At 44.1% G+C, this 27,679-nt stretch overlaps 1 protein-coding gene and 2 long non-coding RNA genes across 3 annotated transcripts; all 3 read right to left on the bottom strand.

Annotated features, from left to right (window-relative positions):
* Positions 1-297: 297 nt before the first annotated feature.
* On the bottom strand, positions 298-13,590 carry LOC129832485 (uncharacterized). The gene is made up of 3 exons (XR_008755951.1): positions 13,165-13,590; positions 12,965-13,001; positions 298-412 (listed from the first exon to the last, which is right to left on the bottom strand). It is a non-coding gene; the product is annotated as an uncharacterized LOC129832485 (long non-coding RNA).
* A 96-nt stretch (positions 13,591-13,686) lies between these two features.
* LOC129832481 (uncharacterized) lies at positions 13,687-16,527 on the bottom strand. Its single transcript, XR_008755950.1, has 4 exons — positions 16,381-16,527; positions 15,325-15,416; positions 14,407-14,537; positions 13,687-13,849 (listed from the first exon to the last, which is right to left on the bottom strand). It is a non-coding gene; the product is annotated as an uncharacterized LOC129832481 (long non-coding RNA).
* Positions 16,528-21,780: 5,253 nt separating this feature from the next.
* On the bottom strand, positions 21,781-26,399 carry LOC129832475 (stonustoxin subunit beta-like). The gene is made up of 4 exons (XM_055896578.1): positions 26,218-26,399; positions 22,950-23,123; positions 22,710-22,756; positions 21,781-22,328 (listed from the first exon to the last, which is right to left on the bottom strand). The coding sequence occupies exons 3-4, from the start codon at positions 22,729-22,731 to the stop codon at positions 21,799-21,801; spliced, it is 552 nt and encodes a 183-aa protein (XP_055752553.1). The 5' UTR covers positions 22,732-22,756; positions 22,950-23,123; positions 26,218-26,399; the 3' UTR covers positions 21,781-21,798.
* Positions 26,400-27,679: the final 1,280 nt, after the last annotated feature.

Genomic DNA, 27,679 nt, shown 5'->3' with positions numbered 1-27,679 from the left:
TAAAAATCAAAAACAAAGCTATGTATGAAGAATGTAATGCAGGTCAACTGTGTTATAAGTCGGCCAAAAAAGTGGTTCATACCGGTCTTAGGAAAAGCAATCGCATGTGAAAAATGTCTGGTCCCCAGTAAATAACCTTTTTCAAATCTGCCAACTGTAAGAATATAGTTGAATAGCCCTGATCTAGGTTAATACGCTCGGGGCTATAATAACTGGGGAGTTAGGCTGATAGACAATTTAAAGGGGGATCAACGATCGACTGTGGCCATCATTCAAGTTCTCTTACCGTGAGTTTGGGGCTGGAAGACACAGGCACGGTCTCCGCATCTTCTTTCAAGTTGGAATCTGATCCATCCGTGTCCCTGCTGTTCTGAAAGGGTTGGGAGTTGTCATTCTGCAACGCGTCAATGAGCTGAAATCAGTCAAACAAGGCAAACAAAATAAACCTACGTGGCACAGAAATACTTAAATACTATTAGCTCCTTTAAAGTTGAGGTACAATCCAACAAAAATTACCATAAAACACGACAAGTAACCAAGCACGGACACACTAATAGCCAAAAACATTCACACAAATATTAAATACAACAATATACCTAAAGAATAATGTGTGTGTAGATTGTGTGTGTTCGAGTGTGAGAGTGGACATGATTAACTATACTTGTGGGGACCAGAAGTCCACGCAAGAATAGCAAACTGACAAACATTCGACCAACTGGGGACATTTGCAGGTCCAGACAATGAATATGGCTGTTTCTAGGGGGTTTAGGGTTAGAATCAGCATTAGGGTTAGAATCAGCATTAGGGTTAGAATCAGCATTAGGGTTAGAATCAGCATTAGGGTTAGAATCATCATTAGGGTTAGAATCAGCATTAGGGTTAGAATCATCATTAGGGTTAGAATCAGCATTAGGGTTAGAATCAGCATTAGGGTTAGAATCAGCATTAGGGATAGAATCAGCATTAGGGTTAGAATCAGCATTAGGGTTAGAATCAGCATTAGGGTTAGAATCAGCATTAGGGTTAGAATCAGCATTAGGGTTAGAATCATCATTAGGGTTAGAATCAGCATTAGGGTTAGAATACTATGACTTATACAAACAATACAACTAAAGAATAATGTGGGTGTAGATTGTGTGTGTTAGTGTGATAGACTGTGTCTGTGTGCGTGTGTTATTGTGTGTCATTACACAGTCCCTAATGTGCCATGAGATGTTGTTTTATAAATTTTTTAAAGATCATTTTGCTTACATTTAAAAAAAAATCCCAGCAGAAATAAATCTGATATTTAGTAACAAAATGAGCCCTTGCTCAATATTATCCAATGGGAGAATCTGTTTTCCAATAGTCCTGCCCATTAAGTGCTGTCAATCAATATCAGTAACATACCAGTTACTGCCAATCAGAGCTGCTAACAGTGGTACAAGGGTCTGTCTGCCCGCCTATTGGCTCTTTCGACGCGGATAGACCACACTGCCTGAACATGCTTTGGCTAAACTCAGCTTTGACTTAAAGAACATTGGACTCAGCTTTGACTATCATAAACTTTATCCGATCAACATTTATCCTTCAACATGGCTCGTTTCGTAGTCTGCTGAGCATCATGATCTACTTTTACATAATGATGTTAGGTAGCTGAGTAAGGGTAGGCCTAATGCTCTCAAGAGAGTATGAGAGTTTAGGGAGGAGATAATTGCATTTCTCTGCAATTGCCGCCACAACAAACCCAACACATACTAGTGTAAATGCTTGATGAGGAGTTTGTAGCTGAGGTTTGTTTATTCAGTGACATCATCAATCACTTGGACTTAATTTGGGACTACAGAGGAGGGATAAAACAGTTATTGACATGATTGACTGCTTTTCTTTTTTCCTCTGATATGAGTCCCCCCAAAACCTTTTCCCTACAGTGGGTAACTATAGAAGGCTAGGCTGGACAATACAGTGGGTAACTATAGAAGGCTGGCTGGACAATACAGTGGGTAACTATAGAAGGCTGGGCTGGACAATACAGTGGGTAACTATAGAAGGCTGGCTGGACAATACAGTGGGTAACTATAGAAGGCTAGGCTGGACAATACAGTGGGTAACTATAGAAGGCTGGGCTGGACAATACAGTGGGTAACTATAGAAGGCTGGCTGGACAATACAGTGGGTAACTATAGAAGGCTGGCTGGACAATACAGTGGGTAACTATAGAAGGCTGGACTGGACAATACAGTGGGTAACTATAGAAGGCTGGGCTGGACAATACAGTGGGTAACTATAGAAGGCTGGCTGGACAATACAGTGGGTAACTATAGAAGGCTGGCTGGACAATACAGTGGGTAACTATAGAAGGCTGGACTGGACAATACAGTGGGTAACTATAGAAGGCTGGGCTGGACAATACAGTGGGTAACTATAGAAGGCTGGCTGGACAATACAGTGGGTAACTATAGAAGGCTGGGCTGGACAATACAGTGGGTAACTATAGAAGGCTGGGCTGGACAATACAGTGGGTAACTATAGAAGGCTGGGCTGGACAATACAGTGGGTAACTATAGAAGGCTGGGCTGGACTATACAGTAGGTAACTATAGAAGGCTGGCTGGACAATACAGTGGGTAACTATAGAAGGCTGGGCTGGACAATACAGTGGGTAACTATAGAAGGCTGGCTGGACAATACAGTGGGTAACTATAGAAGGCTGGGCTGGACAATACAGTGGGTAACTATAGAAGGCTGGGCTGGACAATACAGTGGGTAACTATAGAAGGCTGGCTGGACAATACAGTAGGTAACTATAGAAGGCTGGGCTGGACAATACAGTGGGTAACTATAGAAGGCTGGGCTGGACAATACAGTGGGTAACTATAGAAGGCTAGGCTGGACAATACAGTGGGTAACTATAGAAGGCTGGCTGGACAATACAGTGGGTAACTATAGAAGGCTGGGCTGGACAATACAGTGGGTAACTATAGAAGGCTGGGCTGGACAATACAGTGGGTAACTATAGAAGGCTAGGCTGGACAATACAGTGGGTAACTATAGAAGGCTGGCTGGACAATACAGTGGGTAACTATAGAAGGCTAGGCTGGACAATACAGTGGGTAACTATAGAAGGCTGGGCTGGACAATACAGTGGGTAACTATAGAAGGCTGGGCTGGACAATACAGTGGGTAACTATAGAAGGCTGGGCTGGACAATACAGTGGGTAACTATAGAAGGCTGGGCTGGACAATACAGTGGGTAACTATAGAAGGCTGGGCTGGACAATACAGTGGGTAACTATAGAAGGCTAGGCTGGACAATACAGTGGGTAACTATAGAAGGCTGGGCTGGACAATACAGTGGGTAACTATAGAAGGCTGGCTGGACAATACAGTGGGTAACTATAGAAGGCTAGGCTGGACAATACAGTGGGTAACTATAGAAGGCTGGGCTGGACAATACAGTGGGTAACTATAGAAGGCTGGGCTGGACAATACAGTGGGTAACTATAGAAGGCTGGCTGGACAATACAGTGGGTAACTATAGAAGGCTGGGCTGGACAATACAGTGGGTAACTATAGAAGGCTGGGCTGGACAATACAGTGGGTAACTATAGAAGGCTGGCTGGACAATACAGTGGGTAACTATAGAAGGCTGGGCTGGACAATACAGTGGGTAACTATAGAAGGCTGGGCTGGACAATACAGTGGGTAACTATAGAAGGCTGGGCTGGACAATACAGTGGGTAACTATAGAAGGCTGGGCTGGACAATACAGTGGGTAACTATAGAAGGCTGACTGGACAATACAGTGGGTAACTATAGAAGGCTGGGCTGGACAATACAGTGGGTAACTATAGAAGGCTGGGCTGGACAATACAGTGGGTAACTATAGAAGGCTGGGCTGGACAATACAGTGGGTAACTATAGAAGGCTGGGCTGGACAATACAGTGGGTAACTATAGAAGGCTGGGCTGGACAATACAGTGGGTAACTATAGAAGGCTGGGCTGGACAATACAGTAGGTAACTATAGAAGGCTGGCTGGACAATACAGTGGGTAACTATAGAAGGCTGGGCTGGACAATACAGTGGGTAACTATAGAAGGCTGGCTGGACAATACAGTGGGTAACTATAGAAGGCTGGGCTGGACAATACAGTGGGTAACTATAGAAGGCTGGGCTGGACAATACAGTGGGTAACTATAGAAGGCTGGCTGGACAATACAGTAGGTAACTATAGAAGGCTGGGCTGGACAATACAGTGGGTAACTATAGAAGGCTGGGCTGGACAATACAGTGGGTAACTATAGAAGGCTAGGCTGGACAATACAGTGGGTAACTATAGAAGGCTGGCTGGACAATACAGTGGGTAACTATAGAAGGCTGGGCTGGACAATACAGTGGGTAACTATAGAAGGCTGGGCTGGACAATACAGTGGGTAACTATAGAAGGCTAGGCTGGACAATACAGTGGGTAACTATAGAAGGCTGGCTGGACAATACAGTGGGTAACTATAGAAGGCTAGGCTGGACAATACAGTGGGTAACTATAGAAGGCTGGGCTGGACAATACAGTGGGTAACTATAGAAGGCTGGGCTGGACAATACAGTGGGTAACTATAGAAGGCTGGGCTGGACAATACAGTGGGTAACTATAGAAGGCTGGGCTGGACAATACAGTGGGTAACTATAGAAGGCTGGGCTGGACAATACAGTGGGTAACTATAGAAGGCTAGGCTGGACAATACAGTGGGTAACTATAGAAGGCTGGGCTGGACAATACAGTGGGTAACTATAGAAGGCTGGCTGGACAATACAGTGGGTAACTATAGAAGGCTAGGCTGGACAATACAGTGGGTAACTATAGAAGGCTGGGCTGGACAATACAGTGGGTAACTATAGAAGGCTGGGCTGGACAATACAGTGGGTAACTATAGAAGGCTGGCTGGACAATACAGTGGGTAACTATAGAAGGCTGGGCTGGACAATACAGTGGGTAACTATAGAAGGCTGGGCTGGACAATACAGTGGGTAACTATAGAAGGCTGGCTGGACAATACAGTGGGTAACTATAGAAGGCTGGGCTGGACAATACAGTGGGTAACTATAGAAGGCTGGGCTGGACAATACAGTGGGTAACTATAGAAGGCTGGGCTGGACAATACAGTGGGTAACTATAGAAGGCTGGGCTGGACAATACAGTGGGTAACTATAGAAGGCTGACTGGACAATACAGTGGGTAACTATAGAAGGCTGGGCTGGACAATACAGTGGGTAACTATAGAAGGCTGGACTGGACAATACAGTGGGTAACTATAGAAGGCTGACTGGACAATACAGTGGGTAACTATAGAAGGCTGGGCTGGACAATACAGTGGGTAACTATAGAAGGCTGACTGGACAATACAGTGGGTAACTATAGAAGGCTGGGCTGGACAATACAGTGGGTAACTATAGAAGGCTGACTGGACAATACAGTGGGTAACTATAGAAGGCTGGGCTGGACAATACAGTGGGTAACTATAGAAGGCTAGGCTGGACAATACAGTGGGTAACTATAGAAGGCTAGGCTGGACAATACAGTGGGTAACTATAGAAGGCTGGGCTGGACAATACAGTGGGTAACTATAGAAGGCTGGGCTGGACAATACAGTGGGTAACTATAGAAGGCTGGGCTGGACAATACAGTGGGTAACTATAGAAGGCTGGGCTGGACAATACAGTGGGTAACTATAGAAGGCTGGGCTGGGCAATACAGTGGGTAACTATAGAAGGCTAGGCTGGACAATACAGTGGGTAACTATAGAAGGCTGGGCTGGACAATACAGTGGGTAACTATAGAAGGCTGGCTGGACAATACAGTGGGTAACTATAGAAGGCTAGGCTGGACAATACAGTGGGTAACTATAGAAGGCTGGGCTGGACAATACAGTGGGTAACTATAGAAGGCTGGGCTGGACAATACAGTGGGTAACTATAGAAGGCTGGCTGGACAATACAGTGGGTAACTATAGAAGGCTGGGCTGGACAATACAGTGGGTAACTATAGAAGGCTGGGCTGGACAATACAGTGGGTAACTATAGAAGGCTGGCTGGACAATACAGTGGGTAACTATAGAAGGCTGGGCTGGACAATACAGTGGGTAACTATAGAAGGCTGGGCTGGACAATACAGTGGGTAACTATAGAAGGCTGGGCTGGACAATACAGTGGGTAACTATAGAAGGCTGGGCTGGACAATACAGTGGGTAACTATAGAAGGCTGACTGGACAATACAGTGGGTAACTATAGAAGGCTGGGCTGGACAATACAGTGGGTAACTATAGAAGGCTGGACTGGACAATACAGTGGGTAACTATAGAAGGCTGACTGGACAATACAGTGGGTAACTATAGAAGGCTGGGCTGGACAATACAGTGGGTAACTATAGAAGGCTGACTGGACAATACAGTGGGTAACTATAGAAGGCTGGGCTGGACAATACAGTGGGTAACTATAGAAGGCTGACTGGACAATACAGTGGGTAACTATAGAAGGCTGACTGGACAATACAGTGGGTAACTATAGAAGGCTAGGCTGGACAATACAGTGGGTAACTATAGAAGGCTGGGCTGGACAATACAGTGGGTAACTATAGAAGGCTGGACTGGACAATACAGTGGGTAACTATAGAAGGCTGACTGGACAATACAGTGGGTAACTATAGAAGGCTGGGCTGGACAATACAGTGGGTAACTATAGAAGGCTGACTGGACAATACAGTGGGTAACTATAGAAGGCTGGGCTGGACAATACAGTGGGTAACTATAGAAGGCTGACTGGACAATACAGTGGGTAACTATAGAAGGCTGACTGGACAATACAGTGGGTAACTATAGAAGGCTGGGCTGGACAATACAGTGGGTAACTATAGAAGGTTGGCTGGACAATACAGTGGGTAACTATAGAAGGCTAGGCTGGACAATACAGTGGGTAACTATAGAAGGCTGACTGGACAATACAGTGGGTAACTATAGAAGGCTGGGCTGGACAATACAGTGGGTAACTATAGAAGGCTGACTGGACAATACAGTGGGTAACTATAGAAGGCTGACTGGACAATACAGTGGGTAACTATAGAAGGCTGGGCTGGACAATACAGTGGGTAACTATAGAAGGTTGGCTGGACAATACAGTGGGTAACTATAGAAGGCTGGGCTGGACAATACAGTGGGTAACTATAGAAGGCTGGGCTGGACAATACAGTGGGTAACTATAGAAGGCTAGGCTGGACAATACAGTGGGTAACTATAGAAGGCTGGGCTGGACAATACAGTGGGTAACTATAGAAGGCTGGGCTGGACAATACAGTGGGTAACTATAGAAGGCTGGCTGGACAATACAGTGGGTAACTATAGAAGGCTGGCTGGACAATACAGTGGGTAACTATAGAAGGCTGGGCTGGACAATACAGTGGGTAACTATAGAAGGCTGGGCTGGACAATACAGTGGGTAACTATAGAAGGCTGGCTGGACAATACAGTGGGTAACTATAGAAGGCTGGCTGGACAATACAGTGGGTAACTATAGAAGGCTGGCTGGACAATACAGTGGGTAACTATAGAAGGCTGGCTGGACAATACAGTGGGTAACTATAGAAGGCTGGCTGGACAATACAGTGGGTAACTATAGAAGGCTGGCTGGACAATACAGTGGGTAACTATAGAAGGCTGGGCTGGACAATACAGTGGGTAACTATAGAAGGCTGGGCTGGACAATACAGTAGGTAACTATAGAAGGCTGGGCTGGACAATACAGTGGGTAACTATAGAAGGCTGGGCTGGACAATACAGTGGGTAACTATAGAAGGCTGGGCTGGACAATACAGTGGGTAACTATAGAAGGCTGGCTGGACAATACAGTGGGTAACTATAGAAGGCTGGGCTGGACAATACAGTGGGTAACTATAGAAGGCTGGCTGGACAATACAGTGGGTAACTATAGAAGGCTGGGCTGGACAATACAGTGGGTAACTATAGAAGGCTGGGCTGGACAATACAGTGGGTAACTATAGAAGGCTGGGCTGGACAATACAGTGGGTAACTATAGAAGGCTAGGCTGGACAATACAGTGGGTAACTATAGAAGGCTGGGCTGGACAATACAGTGGGTAACTATAGAAGGCTGGGCTGGACAATACAGTGGGTAACTATAGAAGGCTGGGCTGGACAATACAGTAGGTAACTATAGAAGGCTGGGCTGGACAATACAGTGGGTAACTATAGAAGGCTAGGCTGGACAATACAGTGGGTAACTATAGAAGGCTGGGCTGGACAATACAGTGGGTAACTATAGAAGGCTGGGCTGGACAATACAGTAGGTAACTATAGAAGGCTAGGCTGGACAATACAGTGGGTAACTATAGAAGGCTGGGCTGGACAATACAGTGGGTAACTATAGAAGGCTGGGCTGGACAATACAGTGGGTAACTATAGAAGGCTAGGCTGGACAATACAGTGGGTAACTATAGAAGGCTGGGCTGGACAATACAGTGGGTAACTATAGAAGGCTGGCTGGACAATACAGTGGGTAACTATAGAAGGCTGGGCTGGACAATACAGTGGGTAACTATAGAAGGCTGGGCTGGACAATACAGTGGGTAACTATAGAAGGCTGGACAATGGAAAAGGTCAAGGAAGAAAAATGGCAAGCAAACGTTGGCTAAGCTGGGGAGGCAGGTAGCCTAGTGGTTAGAGTGTAGGGACGGCAGGTAGCCTAGTGGTTAGAGTGTAGGGACGGCAGGTAGACTAGTGGTTAGAGTGTAGGGACGGCAGGTAGCCTAGTGGTTAGAGTGTAGGGACGGCAGGTAGCCTAGTGGTTAGAGTGTAGGGACGGCAGGTAGCCTAGTGGTTAGAGTGTAGGGACGGCAGGTAGCCTAGTGGTTAGAGTGGAGGGGGGGGGCAGGTAGCCTAGTGGTTAGAGTGTAGGGACGGCAGGTAGCCTAGTGGTTAGAGTGTAGGGGCGGCAGGTAGCCTAGTGGTTAGAGTGTAGGGACGGCAGGTAGCCTAGTGGTTAGAGTGGAGGGGGGGGGCAGGTAGCCTAGTGGTTAGAGTGTAGGGACGGCAGGTAGCCTAGTGGTTAGAGTGTAGGGGCGGCAGGTAGCCTAGTGGTTAGAGTGTAGGGACGGCAGGTAGCCTAGTGGTTAGAGTGTAGGGACGGCAGGTAGCCTAGTGGTTAGAGTGTAGGGACGGCAGGTAGCCTAGTGGTTAGAGTGTAGGGACGGCAGGTAGCCTAGTGGTTAGAGTGTAGGGACGGCAGGTAGCCTAGTGGTTAGAGTGTAGGGACGGCAGGTAGCCTAGTGGTTAGAGTGTAGGGACGGCAGGTAGCCTAGTGGTTAGAGTGTAGGGACGGCAGGTAGCCTAGTGGTTAGAGTGTAGGGGCGGCAGGTAGCCTAGTGGTTAGAGTGTAGGGACGGCAGGTAGCCTAGTGGTTAGAGTGTAGGGACGGCAGGTAGCCTAGTGGTTAGAGTGTAGGGACGGCAGGTAGCCTAGTGGTTAGAGTGTAGGGACGGCAGGTAGCCTAGTGGTTAGAGTGTAGGGACGGCAGGTAGCCTAGTGGTTAGAGTGTAGGGACGGCAGGTAGCCTAGTGGTTAGAGTGTAGGGACGGCAGGTAGCCTAGTGGTTAGAGTGTAGGGACGGCAGGTAGCCTAGTGGTTAGAGTGTAGGGACGGCAGGTAGCCTAGTGGTTAGAGTGGAGGGGGGGGGCAGGTAGCCTAGTGGTTAGAGTGTAGGGACGGCAGGTAGCCTAGTGGTTAGAGTGTAGGGGCGGCAGGTAGCCTAGTGGTTAGAGTGTAGGGACGGCAGGTAGCCTAGTGGTTAGAGTGTAGGGACGGCAGGTAGCCTAGTGGTTAGAGTGTAGGGACGGCAGGTAGCCTAGTGGTTAGAGTGTAGGGACGGCAGGTAGCCTAGTGGTTAGAGTGTAGGGACGGCAGGTAGCCTAGTGGTTAGAGTGTAGGGACGGCAGGTAGCCTAGTGGTTAGAGTGTAGGGACGGCAGGTAGCCTAGTGGTTAGAGTGTAGGGACGGCAGGTAGCCTAGTGGTTAGAGTGTAGGGGCGGCAGGTAGCCTAGTGGTTAGAGTGTAGGGACGGCAGGTAGCCTAGTGGTTAGAGTGTAGGGACGGCAGGTAGCCTAGTGGTTAGAGTGTAGGGACGGCAGGTAGCCTAGTGGTTAGAGTGTAGGGACGGCAGGTAGCCTAGTGGTTAGAGTGTAGGGACGGCAGGTAGCCTAGTGGTTAGAGTGTAGGGACGGCAGGTAGCCTAGTGGTTAGAGTGTAGGGACGGCAGGTAGCCTAGTGGTTAGAGTGTAGGGACGGCAGGTAGCCTAGTGGTTAGAGTGTAGGGACGGCAGGTAGCCTAGTGGTTAGAGTGTAGGGACGGCAGGTAGCCTAGTGGTTAGAGTGTAGGGACGGCAGGTAGCCTAGTGGTTAGAGTGTAGGGACGGCAGGTAGCCTAGTGGTTAGAGTGTAGGGACGGCAGGTAGCCTAGTGGTTAGAGTGTAGGGACGGCAGGTAGCCTAGTGGTTAGAGTGTAGGGACGGCAGGTAGCCTAGTGGTTAGAGTGTAGGGACGGCAGGTAGCCTAGTGGTTAGAGTGTAGGGACGGCAGGTAGCCTAGTGGTTAGAGTGTAGGGACGGCAGGTAGCCTAGTGGTTAGAGTGTAGGGACGGCAGGTAGCCTAGTGGTTAGAGTGTAGGGACGGCAGGTAGCCTAGTGGTTAGAGTGTAGGGACGGCAGGTAGCCTAGTGGTTAGAGCGTAGGGACGGCAGGTAGCCTAGTGGTTAGAGTGTAGGGACGGCAGGTAGCCTAGTGGTTAGAGTGTAGGGACGGCAGGTAGCCTAGTGGTTAGAGTGTAGGGACGGCAGGTAGCCTAGTGGTTAGAGTGTAGGGACGGCAGGTAGCCTAGTGGTTAGAGTGTAGGGACGGCAGGTAGCCTAGTGGTTAGAGCGTTGGGACGGCAGGTAGCCTAGTGGTTAGAGTGTAGGGACGGCAGGTAGCCTAGTGGTTAGAGTGTAGGGACGGCAGGTAGCCTAGTGGTTAGAGTGTAGGGACGGCAGGTAGCCTAGTGGTTAGAGCGTTGGACTAGTAACCGAAAGGTTGCAAGATTGAATCCCCGAGCTGACAAGGTAAAAATCTATCATTCTGCCCCCTGAACAGGCAATTAACCCACTGGCTGTCATTGAAAATAAGAATTTGTTCTTAACTGACTTGACGAGTTAAATAAAAGTTTAAAAAGTTGTTTTAAATACAAATAAGCTGGAGCACTAGCGCCAGCCCACAGCAAATGAATGGAATCAAACACTCGCAAAGCCCGTTTTGACTGGAGTGAAGCTTGGAGATCAATGTCACCTAAATGGCACCAACAAAATGTATCCCTTTTTATTTTACCACTACAATCTGTTCTTAGGAGGAAACTGAAAAATAACAACCCGTGTAGAAAGTAAACAGCTGCACCTCGATGGTGCCAGGTGTGCTTATGTCTGACGAGGAAGGAAGAAAAACATTGCTATTTCTGGCTAGCGGTCAATGATATACACATTGTAACTTTGCAACAAGATTTGATGATTTTAGTCTCCCCACAAAGGTGATGCAGTTTGCTAGGGACCCTTTCTATACTGATGCAGTTTGCTAGGGACCCTTTCTATACTGATGCAGTTTGTTAGGGACCCTTTCTATACTGATGCAGTTTGTTAGGGACCCTTTCTATACTGATGCAGTTTGCTAGGGACCCTTTCTATACTGATGCAGTTTGCTAGGGACCCTTTCTATACTGATGCGGGGCGAGACGTGTCTGCAAAAGCTGACTTATTTTATTTAGTATATATTTTCTTAACTCTATTTCTTGAACTGCATTGTTGGTTAGGGGCTTGTAAGTAAGCACCTGTTTTATTCGGCGCATGTGACAAATAAAACTTGATGTTGATTCGCACGGGACTAGTACTTTCAGGTGACCAAAAAACATGAGGTTATTCTGGTTGGAATTAAAAATGACTGACATGGCAGGTTTAGACAGGACAAAAATTACATATATGTTGTTTTGTGCTCGGGCACAATTATTACAGAGAACAATCATTTTATGGAGCCCCTGTCCTGCTATCAGCCTGTGATGTGTGTGTTGTAAAGTGCCTTTCTGATGGGCTCTGATGCTCTGCCACAGCCCCTGTCCTGCTATCAGCCTGTGATGTGTGTGTTGTAAAGTGCCTTTCTGATGGGCTCTGATGCTCTGCCACAGCCCCTGTCCTGCTATCAGCCTGTGATGTGTGTGTTGTAAAGTGCCTTGCTGATGGGCACAACGGCAGTAGGTAGTATACGGTGATATTGAAGCCCGGTGGGTTACCGGTGTATCCCTGTGTACTACCTACTGCTGTTTTGCCTTTGAGCAAGGGACTTCACCCCTAAGTGCTCTGCTCTGCCACAGCCCCTGTTCTGCTCCCAGCCTGTGACCAACAGGCAAAATAGTCACAGACATCTATGCACTAAGAGACTGTTTTTGTAGAAACTGACAAACCCCTGGATGCTGAAACATAATCAACATTTTTAAAACACTGAAAAATCCCCTCAAATCAAAAAACGTGATCTAATGCATTGTATACATCTGGGGACCTACTGTATAAGAAAGCACACAGGAAATGCCTGGTGTAGCGTTTAGTTTTGAACATCCTATTCTGGTCAGATGCAGGACTGAACTTTTCAGGAGAAGAGCAAATCCCTCATGAGTTGAGCTACTAAATGAGCCCACAAGAGCCTAACTACTGAGTTCTTATTACTAATGTTTTTATTTCATATATTTGAATGTATTGTATATTTAGTTAACTTTTGATGTATGTAACAAGTGCACTGCATTCCAGTGCAATTGATGTTAGACTATAAATGTGTATTTGTGAAAGTGAAATAGTAAATGTGATAATAGAAAAAAATAAACTCATATTGATCTATGACTTTAGTAAAGTTCTTACCAGGTTTTGGGCTGGACGACAATTCAGTTTTGATGACCTGAAATAAGTGAACCAAGACAACAATTAGACATCAATTACATCTTAGTAGTTAAGAGACACTGTCTGCATCACAACATATTGCATGACAGGGTAGTGAATTGCTCATCCTCCCGGCTCTTCCAAGATGGGTGGTAATTTCATCTAGCAAAAAAGTTCCTCACCTGTGTTCTCCATGGCCAGTCTGAATCACCGTAACTATAAGTCAACTCTTCGCCAGCTGCAATATCTCGAGTCGCGAAGAGGCACAAGTGTGGCTCATCGTTTGCTTGTATGGCCTTCATTTTGAGATTGAGTCTTTAGTGATCATCATTAACGAGTCTCCCAAGGGAGGAGTCTTCTTCAGATGCATCAATGCTGCATAGAAACATAACATGTCACAGTTTAATGAAGATATTGCAGCACAGGGTTTCTATTCCAGAAAAGGGGCAGAAAAGTCCCTAACGCGTTGTTTAAAAAAGGAGTGCAGATGCTCTGATAGCGAACCAGTTGGTTTGAAGACTAATATTGTTCCTTACTGTTTAGGTCAGGGACAAGGTCAAATTAGTATCTGGGCCTGAGATAGGCCTACAGTGCATATTGTGCCACCAACCATTTAAATGTCTGTCTCCATTTTAATGTTGTTGCTTTTTTTAGATCTCAAAAGGCAGTAATATGTTTATTTTGTTCTCATCAATCCTACTTACCACCACGTTCTTCCTTTCCATTGGAAATGGAAAAGAAACACCTTTGCAGAATCATTGTACTGATCAGCTCGGACCTCGCCCTCCTGTTGTGTAAGCAGTTCACCTCGGTACTCCACAACAAAGTCTCCTTTGGATATGAATTCAGTGGCAAAAACTCCCCGTCCTTAGCAGACACAAAATACAAACATTAGGAGATATTGCATTGTGCTTGTCAATTATTACAGAGAATAATCACTGTCTGGAGGTCCACTCCGGTCACATGATCACCCCATTCAACTTGCCAAGCTTCTCCAAAAACAACTGTTCTCATAAAATGACCTCACACTGTCTAAAAGTGATCTCACACATATCACTGCCAATCAAAATGAGGTTCAGGTGTGCAGCAGGGGGTTTAGGGAGGGGGGTGCGCTGCTCTGTCTTTCAAGAGGCTAGATTCAGTTGTCACTCTGTCTTCTAAACCAATGATTGGTTTTCAAGGTGGGCCTTTTCAGGTGGAAGGAGATTTCAGATGGAGCATCGTGTGACTGTAGTGGACCTTTAAGAATCCTATGACCATAATACAAAGACATGGCTATTCCTTTAAACCTTTTTTCCTGGGTGACTGTGCCCATATATCCCAATTCACTGTTTCCCACTAACCTCTAAAATGTACATCTGATTCATCTAATTCATAACTGTCATATTTAGGACTGTCAGAAATATATTCAATCTTCACCTTACCTTTAAAGATATTGATAAAACGCTGGTAAAGTACTGGTTTATCAATGTTTGATCTGATGTGATGCTCTGCATCCTCCATGGGCCGGAGTCGCCTGGAAGATCTCTCCGTCAGGCCAACTCAAATCCTTAATCTGTGGAATAAAGCAGACATTATAAACTGGGTAGTTTGGGTCCTGGATGTTGATTGGCTGAAACTGTGGTATATTTAAGAAATAAGGCACCTCGGGGGTTTGTGGTATATGGCCAATATACCAAGGCTAAGGGCTGTAACCAGGCAGGCACTCCGCGTTGCCTCTTACGTAAGAACAGTCCTCAACCTTTCCTTGTGCTTTACTGCTTAACTATACCAAGCCTGTCAGACAATCAACATTCATGGCTTAACCTACAATTTATAAGAGACATAATGTATGTTTGTTAGATGACTACAAAACAAGCACGTTAGAAGCAGTAAAACATTCCATCTGTGACTTTCCCTCTTCCACTCTGCTATGAGATGCAAGGTGGGGTGCACAACCCCTGGTTTCCAGCCAGCCAACTTTAGCTGCTAAACTAACACCATCTAATGTTATCAAACTGCTACCGTCTCAAGTTCATCTATGGGGATCACGTGTCCCATTTAGCTGTCTATGCATGTTACTTATAACCACACTGATAGAACTGACTGAAATAGCCATAAAATATCAGTCTCTTTATCAACAGTTATGTTAACTAATCAAGCTACCCGCCCAAATGTCAACAAAATTGGCTCACTAGTGCCTTAGCTAGATAGTGAGCGAACATTAGCACTAGCAACAAACAAGCTAACTAGGCTAACATAGTTCATAAACCAATACAACGATTTATGGTGGTGGAATTGTACTACAGCATGAAAATAACTTTCCATATCATTTCAATTGTTGAAAATATGATATTGCTCACCTTTCTTTTAGGAACAGCGGGGAGCTGCAGATGGGCCGCCCCGTGTTACCGGACGAGCTTCTCCAGATGAAAGTGATTTTCCCTCTCTGGCTCTGCGCGGTAAAGTGGAGTGGGGGAGGGCAATCACAACGTGGGGACAGAGATAGTCATATAGGGGACGTGTCACCACAGTGGTGTGTGTGCATCTGTCAAGGCGCTGGAATCCTATACAATCGACATGACTGATGTTGATATTTCACTTGTGTAGTAAATATTCTATAGACCTAAGAAATAGGCTAATACATTGCAAAATGAATGCATTTCCCTAGGCCTATAGGTCATAGGAAACTTCAAGACACCAACATGTACATTTTAAGGATTCAGAAATTGTATTGATTGATCCAGAAACACATAGGAATAAGGTGAATAGGCCTTGGCTATTTTCTGACATAGGAAGGGCTGGCTTACCTGGGCTATTGCCCCTGGGCCCCGGAGAAATACAAAAAATATACAGTATGTAGTATATATTTATGTTTTACTGCAACCGCCAACCACAGGGGGATTCAGGAGCCCACTCTCAATGAGTGTAGAGGCCTGCTGCTGCGGACACTTTGTTATTTGTCAGATGGGGAGGAGAGGAGGTAGGAGGGCCACTTGTTTAATTAATTGATTAATAAAAATATATAAACTGCATAATAAATAAATGTGACTAGTAAAATGTGTGATTCAGGAGCTGGGACCAAGCCCGTAGGGGACCCAAGGGGCAAAACAAATACAAAATAAATACTTTTTACAATTATTATTATTTTTTTAATCCAACCACAGGAGCCCGCTCTCAATGTTTAAAATACAACAGAGCATAATTTAGCCAAAGAGGATCAATAGTTTCTACAAAAATAACTATCAAAAAGACATACAGTACATGTACTGTATCTGCCAAAATAAAAGAAACACCAACATAAAGTGTATTAAACGCATAGTTAAAATGAAATTAAATCAAATTGTATTTGTCAACTGCATCAAACACAACAGGTGTAGGCATTACCTTGAAATGCTTACTTCCAAACCCTTACTTACGTAAGCCTAGGAGTTGACGTCCCGATGGATAGGGATCAACCCGTAACGCTCGTAGTCGACATTGTCACACTGAACCCTTTCACGATGACTCACGTTTTCTGAAGATGTCTAATACGTAGGAGCTCCCTCTGTCTTCCAGAGCGGCTTGGGCAAGCTCCTTCTCTCAAGGGAAAAGATGCTCTCTGGACCCGCTCCTAGTAGCTCTCCTCATCTCCCTGCACGGTCCTATCGGATAGCCCAAGGTGTCTGGACTATCAAGCGTTTGATGTCTGGTTCACCATACCAACGTGCTTTCCCGTATACTTACAAAGTGCACAGCTTATGAGCCGAGCCTCCAGCTGGATGCTGTTCAGAGCCTTATGTTGTCTGTGTAGCAACAGGCTGAGACAGGCTAACAACCCTGAGCAACCTAAACCGAGGTGGTGGCTATTACCACTACTACCAGGACGACAGCGACGATGAGGACAGCGACGACGACAGTGATACCATATACCCCACTACCCTATCACATGGAAACACCAGCAGGATCACTGACACAGGGAGGCGAGTAGCACCTTCCTTTGTAAGTTCTAAATAGACAGTACACAGATAGATCCCTGTGCTGAATGAACTAGCTTCTGATTCCTCTGGCGGTGATAACGGACCCTGGCCGTGTAGAACTAAGGCTGGGAATGCAACACAGAACCAGTGTCTACTGAGTAATCCACATAGATGTGCACCCGATCATAGGCAGTTCATTCTCAATTACTGTCACATCAATTGTCTTTCAAAATGGGGTGTCGCTGTCATCTTTCAAATAAACACAACCAAGATATATGTATATGCAAGACATATTTTATTTCAAGGCAATAGATATATAAGGTTGGCTGATACAAAAGGGTATACACATTACCCAGGTGTAATATGGTCAATTAAAGTAAGGTATAAAATCGTAAACATGTGACATTGAGAACATCACCATATTAATTTTTATCAGTCAGGGCCCATTGTCAAACAAGACCTAAAATAACCTTTAGGCATCATGTCACCACACGGTCCCACATGGAGACTCTTGTAGGCTGAGATAACACTATACAAACATCATTGCTCTACTTTAAAGGAAGCTGTAACACTCTGTGGTTGTGGACATGTGAGTGAGACCAATAACATCATCGCCACTGTTGTGGTAGGAGCTAAACTCCTCAACAATATCGATGTAATTACCTCCCAAATTACCGTCTGAGGGGAATGTGAACATGCTGTTGGCATTCCTACCATTGAAACAGTAATTGCTATCATCTTAGGCCCGTTGCTGGGCCATGTGAGGTGTTACTGTTTCCATCCCAATCCTGGTGGCCAACAAAGCTATGACATGGACCAAAGTAGGACCTTCACTAGGTTTACAATCTAACACAAGGTTAAGCCGCCTGTCTTGTGGTGACACATACTGAGCTGTAAACAACCTACAAAGATAGAATACCATTCGTCTAAACTCTATGCTTGAGGTATGGTTCTTCAGTGTGCTGTCAACCAGTGTGAATACCTTAGGCTGCCCTCTGCTGGGCATTGAAGTGCACCACATAGTTAAAATAATCTGTTTCTTCAGAACAAAACAGCACCAATGAAACTTGTAGGACCCTAGTGACACATTGAACAATCTTGGCAAGGAGTCATCGGGTCCGATCAGCTTCTCCGTTCTGGGAAGGGGACGGGTTCCCACCACAACCTGATCCCAGAAACCAGGTATATGAGGGATGCAGACATATCTGCAGGCCACCTCTTCTGGCATTGCTTCGTTTACCCAGTACTTGAAGGACATGGTGTCCTTCTCTGTGACGAGATGGTTGAACACTGTGTGGAAAGACAACACTGTCAGTTCAGCTACATGATCAGGGCTCGTCATTGTAGTATAACATAGACATAGACAGATATATCTATACATGGAAATATACATACCTCTTGGCAGGGTGTCAACTCCAGAGGATTGCTCCTCATTCATAATCAGATATGAAAACAGGTTTGCTTCACAAAGCCGCAGCATGCCTAGATCACATAGACAGTCCACTGGCCCACATCAGAAACCTGTGACTGTGGACAATATTAAGAAGAGATCGGTCAACATGTCCTACAATCAACCTGGTTCTCAGTCCAGCCTTAAGGGGAGTTACAGAAAGAGGACCTGGATGTTCAGCAAGAGACAGCACAACAGTGACAATGTAGACAATATCACATCTGAGGTTCAAAACCATGTGACGGATACCAATGAGGAGGCTGACGTACCTATAGAACCCGGTGCAGATGATAGCGGAGATGATAGCGGAGATGAAAGCGATGACTCCAGCAGTGGAATCAGGGTTAAAGTACCTACAGAACCTGGTACAGATGATAGCGGAGATGAAAGCGATGACTCCAGCAGTGGAATCGGGGCTAAAGTACCTACAGAACCTGGTACAGATGATAGCGGAGATGATAGCGGAGATGAAAGCGATGACTCCAGCAGTGGAATCAGGGCTAAAGTACCTACAGAACCTGGTACAGATGATAGCGGAGATGATAGCGGAGATGAAAGCGATGACTCCAGCAGTGGAATCAGGGTTAAAGTACCTACAGAACCTGGTACAGATGATAGCAGAGATGATAGCGATGACTCCAGCAGTGGAATCAGGGCTAAAGTACCTACAGAACCTGGTACAGATGATAGCGGAGATGAAAGCGATGACTCCAGCAGTGGAATCAGGGCTAAAGTACCTACAGAACCCGGTACAGATGATAGCGGAGATGATAGCGATGACTCCAGCAGTGGAATCGGGGCTAAAGTACCTACAGAACCTGGTACAGATGATAGCGGAGATGATAGCGATGACTCCAGCAGTGGAATCGGGGCTAAAGTACCTACAGAACCCGGTACAGATGATAGTGGAGATGATAGTGGAGATGAAAGCGATGACTCCAGCAGTGGAATCAGGGCTAAAGTACCTACAGAACCTGGTACAGATGATAGTGGAGATGATAGTGGAGATGAAAGCGATGACTCCAGCAGTGGAATCGGGGCTAAAGTACCTACAGAACCTGGTACAGATGATAGCGGAGATGAAAGCGATGACTCCAGCAGTGGAATCGGGGCTAAAGTACCTACAGAACCCGGTACAGATGATAGCGGAGATGAAAGCGATGACTCCAGCAGTGGAATCGGGGCTAAAGTACCTACAGAACCTGGTACAGATGATAGCGGAGATGATAACGGAGATGATAGCGATGACTCCAGCAGTGGAATCAGGGTTAAAGTACCTACAGAACCTGGTACAGATGATAGCGGAGATGAAAGCAACACAAGTTCCTCCAGTGACTCTGTTCACACTAGCGATGATGACAAGGAGGACTGTCACAATTCTGTACCCAAACATGTCGCGGAAAGGGTATCCTCTCCAGTCAAACATAGTGTACCTATCAAACAAAACAGTACCAGAGTGGCTGGAGTCCAACAAGACCCTGATACTGAACCATGTGTATCTGCTGAGCCAGAGTACCAGTATTATTAATGACTATAACTCTATTACTAATCACCTGGCTGGTTATAGTGTTATTATTAATAACTGTAACTCTATTACTAATGGAACCTATAAATAAAGTTGATCAAATGGATTCCACTGTAGAGTTTTATTGTCAGGGAAACAGAAATAGGCTGTAGGTCTTTGTGTTTTCTAGGACTGTAGAATTATACAAAACATATCCTTGACTTTAAACAAATAACTATTGTTAATTTTACTGATATATTCCCATTAATATTTCTTTATGCTGTTAATAATTTACAATAGTTTATGCACTATTTATAAAGCATTTATTTATCAAGCATGTTTTCACACCTTGTAGGTTGAGATGCATCTGATGCTAAAGAGGCCCGGCAACATTCACTGTATTCATTATATATATTGTTTTTGATTTTTTTATGTTTTCGTCGTGTTGTCAGGAAAGTCCCCAGAATGTGGTGTGAGAACAGGTGTCCCCAGTAGGTGATATAAACCTGTATGTATGTGTGTGTGTGTGTGTGTGTGTGTGTGTGTGTGTGTGTGTGTGTGTGTGTGTGTGTGTGTGTGTGTGTGTGTGTGTGTGTGTGTGTGTGTGTGTGTGTGTGTCCAGTGTGTGTCAGTGTGTATGAGTCCAGTGTGTGTGTCCTAATGTGTGTGTGTGTCCAGTGTGTGTCAGTGTGAGTCCAGTGTGTGTGTGTGTGTGTGTGTGTGTGTGAGTCCAGTATGTGTGTGTGTGTGTCAGTGTGTGTGTCCTGTTTGTGTGTCAGTGTGTGTCTGTGTGTCCAGTTTGTGTGTGTGTGTGTTCTGTGTGTGTCTGTGTGTGTCCAGTGTGTATGAGTCAGGTTTGTGTCCAGTGTGTATGTGTGTCCTGTGTGTGTGTGTGTGTGTTTGTCAGTGTGTGTGTGTCCCCAGTGTGTTTGAGTCAGGTGTGTGTCCAGTGTGTATGTGTGTCAGTGTGTGTGTGTGTGTGTGTGTGTGTGTGTGTGTGTGTCCAATGTGTCCAGTGTGTGTGAGACAAGTGTGTATGAGTCCAGTGTGTGTGTGTGTGTGTGTGTGTGTCCAGTGTGTCCAGTGTGTGTGAGACAAGTGTGTATAAGTCCAGTGTGTGTGTCAGTGTGTGTGTTTGTCAGTGTGTGTGAGTCCATTGTGTGTGTATGTGTTAAAGGAATTTAATTCCTATATGTTCAATTTAAATACTCTGCCCATTCATAAGAATTTGTAAGATACTTTTTAGCATAAAATGTACAGAAACCAGTCTCAAAATCAATCAATCAATAGCGTTTATTCTCGAGAGTACTGATCATAGTACAATTTACATCAGGTTATATAATAAAAATGACGTCATAGGTTTTAAAATGTCCTTCCTCCTCTCGGATACAATGGCAATACAGTTCACAGCCTCCTCACATTGTCTGCCACCTGTTAAACAATCTATGACCAGCCCAAGGTATCTCCCCTCGCTGGGTAGAGACAGAATGTCCTGTAAGGAACACAGCATTCCAGCCTGGCTGATGATAACTCCATTCTTTCTAACAAGAAACAGACATTCCTTGTTCCAATTCTTGATTAATATTACACACATTATATTCAGTATTATGATTATAATAAGATTCATACATCCATACAGTAACATAGTAGTATTCTGTTTAGTTATAATTCTAAGTTACATGTATACATAATTCAGTCATTATTCATAAAAATCCCATAACAGTGTGAGTCCAGCATGTGTGTGTGTGAGTACAGTGTGTGTGTGAGTCCAGCATGTGTGTGTGTGTTTGTGTCCAGTGTGTGTATGTGTCCTGTGTGTATGTGTGTGTGTCAGTGTGTGTGTTTCCAGTATGCTATGTGTGTGAGTCAGTGTGTTTCTGTCCAGTGTGTTTGTCCAGTGTGTGTGTGTGTGTCTGTCAGGTTTTTATTTCAGTGACACTGAGGAGTCAACATCATCAACCCAAAACCCTGGATAGAGGGGCTCAGTGAATGTGGAGGTGAATGTGTACAGGTGGGTCAATGTGTCAGAGGAGGCTCTATAGAAGGACAGAGTGCCGGCTGGCCAGTCCAGATACACTCCTACTCTGTGGGAGCTGGAGGAGGGGACGTCTATAGTAGTGTGATTATTATTGTGACAGGCAGAGTAACTGTTGTCAGAGCAGAACAGACACCAGGACTTGTCATTGTCTCCAAGACAACAGTCATCACCCCCTCCTCTCCTGCTGATTCCTTTATATGTCACTCCTATAACAGCCCATCTCCCACTCCACTCTGTCTCCCAGTAACAGCGCCCAGTCAGACCCTCTCTACACAGCACCTGCTGCCAGCCCTCAAATCTCTCTGGGTGATCAGGATACGGCTGCTTCTCTCTCCTACATGTCACCTTTCTGTTCTCCTCAGACAGAGAGAGGAGTCTGTTTACTGTGTTTAGGTCCAGTGTGATATCACAGACATCTGATGGATGAAACCAGACACAATATTAGAAATCATCATCATTCATATTAGAATGTTAACTCACTTTTCACTAATTCATTTAATGTAGATGTTTCTAGGTATCAAAAGGAGAAGTTAAGGTAACTTGAGACTTATTGAATGATCATATGTTACACTGTATGGTAATATAAAACACACTTATTCCCATTAATTACCACACACACACACACACCATTGTCAAAGCAACTCTTTGTAAACTTTGGTGTCCCTGATTTCTGCTTCTGTAGAACTACAGCTGATATTTAATATGACCAAGTAAGTAATGATGGTGGTCTTTGACTTTGACTTAACTTGAATTAAGACTTATTCTTAGTCATATTCTTCACAGCAGTCAACACTCACATTTTCTCAGCCCAGGTTTCATTGTGTACTCTCCACCATGTTCCACACTGTAGAGGTAAGCAGAAGAACAGACAGTCATTGAGTGATACACGGGAACTCACACACACAACACACACACACACACTGGACACACACAGTCAGCATATAACTTTGTCCAAGTGGTGGTAAGAATGTTTGTCTTAACTAGCCTGATAAGTCAAACTTGTCTGATATGAACATTGACATAAACCCTCTACATACTTGAGTTTCTCCAGTCTGCAGTGTGGATCCTCCAGTCTAGCAGAGAGCAGTCTGACTCCTGAGACTCCTGGGTGATTGTAGCTCAGATCCAGCTCTCTCAGGTGTGAGGGGTTTGACCTCAGAGCTAAGACCAGAGAAGCACAGCCTTCCTCTGTGACTAGACAGCGTGACAGCCTGCAAAGAGACAAATCGTATTAAAATCACTCTGATATTCTTTGGTGGTGAAAATAGTGGCAGTATTATTTTTTCAACATTTTCAGATACATCAGTGTCCTGAAACCTGCCATATCTATTTATAAATTAATGTATCATTATTATAAATGATCATAAAATTACTTGTAGATAGAAAAATGTATAGTACAAATATTTGAGTAGACTGACCAGACCAGTTTAAAAAGCAGTATCGGTCAAAAGACAGACAGTGAGGTATCAGATTTAGATTGTATTGAGTTTACAGTCTACACCGTATCTATTTTGACAGTGAAGGTAACATTTTAAATGTGGCTCTATACTCCAACATTTTGGATTTCAGATCAAATGTTTCGTATGAGGTGATAGTATATAATGTCACCTTTTATTTGAGGGTATTTTAATATATATCTGTTTCACCATTTATAAATGAAAGCACTTTATGTATCTAGTCCCCCTATTTGAAGAAGTCATAAGTATTCTGACCAATTCACTCACTGTATTAAAGTAGTCAAAAGTTTAGTATTTGGTCCCATATTCCTTGAATGCAGTGACTACATCAAGCCTGTGACTCAAACTTGTTTTGGTTGTGTTTTGGGTTATGTTTCGCCCAATATTAAAATGGTGGAGTAATTTTCTGTCTAAGTGAGTCGATAACATGTTTCTAAACACTACTAAATTAATCCTGATGATGCCTTGATTAATACAAATGAATCATGAATCATGAATAATAATGAGTGAGAGAGTTACAGAGACTACAACAAAACATGCTAACCTCTCACCATTACCAATAACAGAGGCTACAACAAAACATGCTAACCTCTCACCATTACCAATAACAGAGGCTACAACAAAACATGCTAACCTCTCACCATTACCAATAACAGAGGCTACAACAAAACATGCTAACCTCTCACCATTACCAATAACAGAGGCTACAACAAAACGTGCTAACCTCTCACCATTACCAATAACGGAGACGACAACAAAACATGCTAACCTCTCACCATTACCAATAACAGAGGCTTCAACAAAACATGCTAACCTCTCACCATTACCAATAACAGAGGCTACAACAAAACATGCTAACCTCTCACCATTACCAATAACAGCGACTACAACAAAACATGCTAACCTCTCACCATTACCAATTACAGCGACTACAACAAAACATACTAACCTCTCACCATTACCAATAACAGAGGCTACAACAAAACATGCAAACCTCTCACCATTACCAATAACAGAGGCTACAACAAAACATGCTAACCTCTCACCATTACCAATAACAGAGGCTACAACAAAACATGCTGACCTCTCACCATTACCAATAACAGACACTACCACAAAACATGCTAACCTCTCACCATTACCAATAACAGAGGCTACAACAAAACATACTAACCTCTCACCATTACCAATAACAGAGACTACAACAAAACATGCTAACCTCTCACCATTACCAATGACAGAGGCTACAACAAAACATGCTAACCTCTCACCATTACCAATAACAGAGGCTACAACAAAACATGCTAACTTCTCACCATTACCAATAACAGAGCTACAACAAAACATGCTAACCTCTCACCATTACCAATAACAGAGACTACAACAAAACATGCTAACCTCTCACCATTACCAATAACAGAGGATACAACAAAACATGCTAACCTCTCACCATTACAAATAACAGACGCTACAACAAAACATGCTAACCTGTCACCATTAACAATAACAGAGGCTACAACACTACATGCTAACCTCTCACCATTACCAATAACAGAGGATACAACAAAACATGCTAACCTCTCACCACTACCAATAACAGAGGCTACAACAAAACATGCTAACCTCTCACCATTACCAATAACAGAGGCAACAACAAAACATACTAACCTCTCACCATTACCAATAACAGAGGCTACAACAAAACATGCTAACCTCTCACCATTACCAATAACAGAGGATACAACAGAACATGCTAACCTCTCACCATTACCAATAACAGAGGCTACAACAAAACATGTTAACCTCTCACCATTACCAATAACAGAGGCTACAACAAAACATGCTAACCTCTTACCATTACCAATAACAGAGGCTACAACAAAACATGCTAACCTCTCACCATTACCAATACGAGGCTACAACAAAACATGCTAATCTCTCACCATTACCAATAACAGAGGCTACAACAAAACATACTAACCTCTCACCATTACCAATAACAGAGACTACAACAAAACATGCTAACCTCTCACCATTACCAATAACAGAGACTACAACAAAACATGCTAACCTCTCACCATTACCAATAACAGAGACTACAACAAAACATGCTAACCTCTCACCATTACCAATAACAGAGACTACAACAAAACATGCTAAGCTCTCACCATTACCAATAACAGATGCTACAACAAAACATGCTAACCTCTCACCCTTACCAATAACAGAGGTTACAACAAAACATGCTAACCTCTCACCATTACCAATAACAGAGACTACAACAAAACTTTTGATTATTCATAATCATGGTAGCATCCACATGAATGTAGAAGTGTTCAGAAACATCTTCTATTCTTACTGACAATACAAGTGAAGTGACTCCAAAATGACAGGACATTATTCACCATTCAGTTTCTATTAGGAAAAACAACATCCAAAACACAACCAAGACAAACTGCAAATGAATTCAACAAGTTTGACAAGTAACAAGTTAGTTAGTTAGTAGAATCACAAGGTTGATCCAATCACTGCAGGCATGGAATATGGGACCAAATACTAAACTTATGACTACTTTAGTACAATATAAGTAAATTTGTCCAAATAATTAAGACTTCTACAATTGAGAGAACAACATACATAAAGTGCTTTCATGATAATACTGACCTCATTCTGTACTGTCACCTAATATGAAACATATCTCAAATCCAAAATGGTGGAGCATAGCACCAAATTTAAAACTGTAAGCTTCACTGTCCCAACACATATGGTGTGGACTATGTGTGTCTGGTAAACACATGTGGATCTGGTGAACAGTTATCACTTGTTGACCAACTACAGGAATACTGACCTCAGAGTCTCCAGTTTACAGTGGGGATTCCCCAGTCCAGCAGAGAGCAGCTTCACTCCTGAATCCTTCAGGTCATTGTTACTCAGGTCCAGCTCTCTCAGGTGTGAGGGGTTTGACCTCAGAGCTGAGACCAGAGAAGCACAGCCTTCCTCTGTGACTAGACAGCCTGACAGCCTGACAAAGAGATCATCATGATTTCACAAACACACTGTTAATTTAACACCAGTAGTGTAGAAGGACAATGGAAGACGCATTTAGTTAATTCTCTCAAACAACATATAGATTCATCTTCCGTCTCCTAGAATTGTATGGTCATAATGTTATACTAATGTGAAAATCAATGCATTTATTCAATATGTTTTTCAATATAACATTAAATACATATTATAATACATATTTGTCTCTAAACTGAATATTTCTTCCTGATGATTAGTTCTTAAATGTCATTTTATTTACTCACAGAACAGCTCTGGAGGCTTTGACCACTGGCAGCAGCCTCAAAAGACCTTCCTCTGATCTGGAGTATTTCTTCAGGTCAAACACATCCAGCTCCTTTTCTGAAGTCAGCAACACAAAGACCAGAGCTGACCACTGTGCAGGTGACAGTTTGGGTTTTGAGAGACTTCCTGAGCTCAGGTAGCTTTGGATCTCCTCCACTAGAGAATGGTCATTCAGTTCATTCAGACAGTGGAACAGATTGATGCACCTCTCTGGAGAGGGATTCTTCTTGATCTTCTTCTTGATGTACTTGACTGTTTTTTCATGGATATGTGAGCTGCTTCTTGTCTTTGTCAGTAGACCTTGTAAGTGCTTCTGATTGGACTCCAGTGAGAGGCCCAGAAGGAAGCGAAGGAAAAGGTCCAGGTTTCCTGTCTCACTTTGTAAGGCTTTATCCACAGCACTCTTGTAGACAGAAACTTTATGCTTGTCTCTGAACAGCACAGAAAGGTTCCTCGACGTTGATTGAGGTTTGTCCATTAGATTCTCATTGTTGTTGTTGAATGAGAGGAACACATATACAGCAGCCAGAAACTCCTGAATGCTCAGATGAACAAAGCAGTACACCTTGTCCTGGTACAGCCCACATTCCTCTTTAAAGAGCTGTGTGCACAATCCTGAGTACACTGAGGCTTCATTGACATCAATGCCAGCCTCTTTCAGATCTTCTTCATAGAAAATCAGATTGCCATTCACAAGCTGTTGAAAAGCCAGTTTTCCCAGTGACAGAATGCTCTCTTCATTCCAGTGTGGACCTGTCTCTTCTTTCCCAGGATACTTTTCATTCTTCTGTTTGGTATGAAACACCACAAGGTGTGTGTACATCTCAGTCAGAGTCTTGGGCATCTCTTCTCTCTTATGTTCCAGCATGTGTTCAAGGACTGTTGCAGAAATCCAACAGAAGACTGGAATGTGGCACATGATGTGGAGGCTCCTTGATGTCTTTATATGTGAGATGATTCTG

This window comes from Salvelinus fontinalis, chromosome 2 (assembly GCF_029448725.1).
Source record: "Salvelinus fontinalis isolate EN_2023a chromosome 2, ASM2944872v1, whole genome shotgun sequence".
Classification (NCBI taxonomy): Eukaryota; Metazoa; Chordata; class Actinopteri; order Salmoniformes; family Salmonidae; genus Salvelinus; species Salvelinus fontinalis.
The sequence above is the reverse complement of the archived record's forward strand: the minus strand, read 5'-3'. Positions and strand labels throughout refer to the sequence as shown.

What these genes read in the sequence shown, in the direction of transcription:
- LOC129832475 (XM_055896578.1), bottom strand. Translation starts at nt 22,731, where the DNA reads ATGAAACCTGGGCTGAGAAAAT. An exon ending in GAAACCTGGGCTGAGAAAAT is followed by an intron (nt 22,329 to 22,709) that starts GTGAGTGTTGAC and finishes TTCATCCATCAG; the next exon opens with ATGTCTGTGATATCACACTG.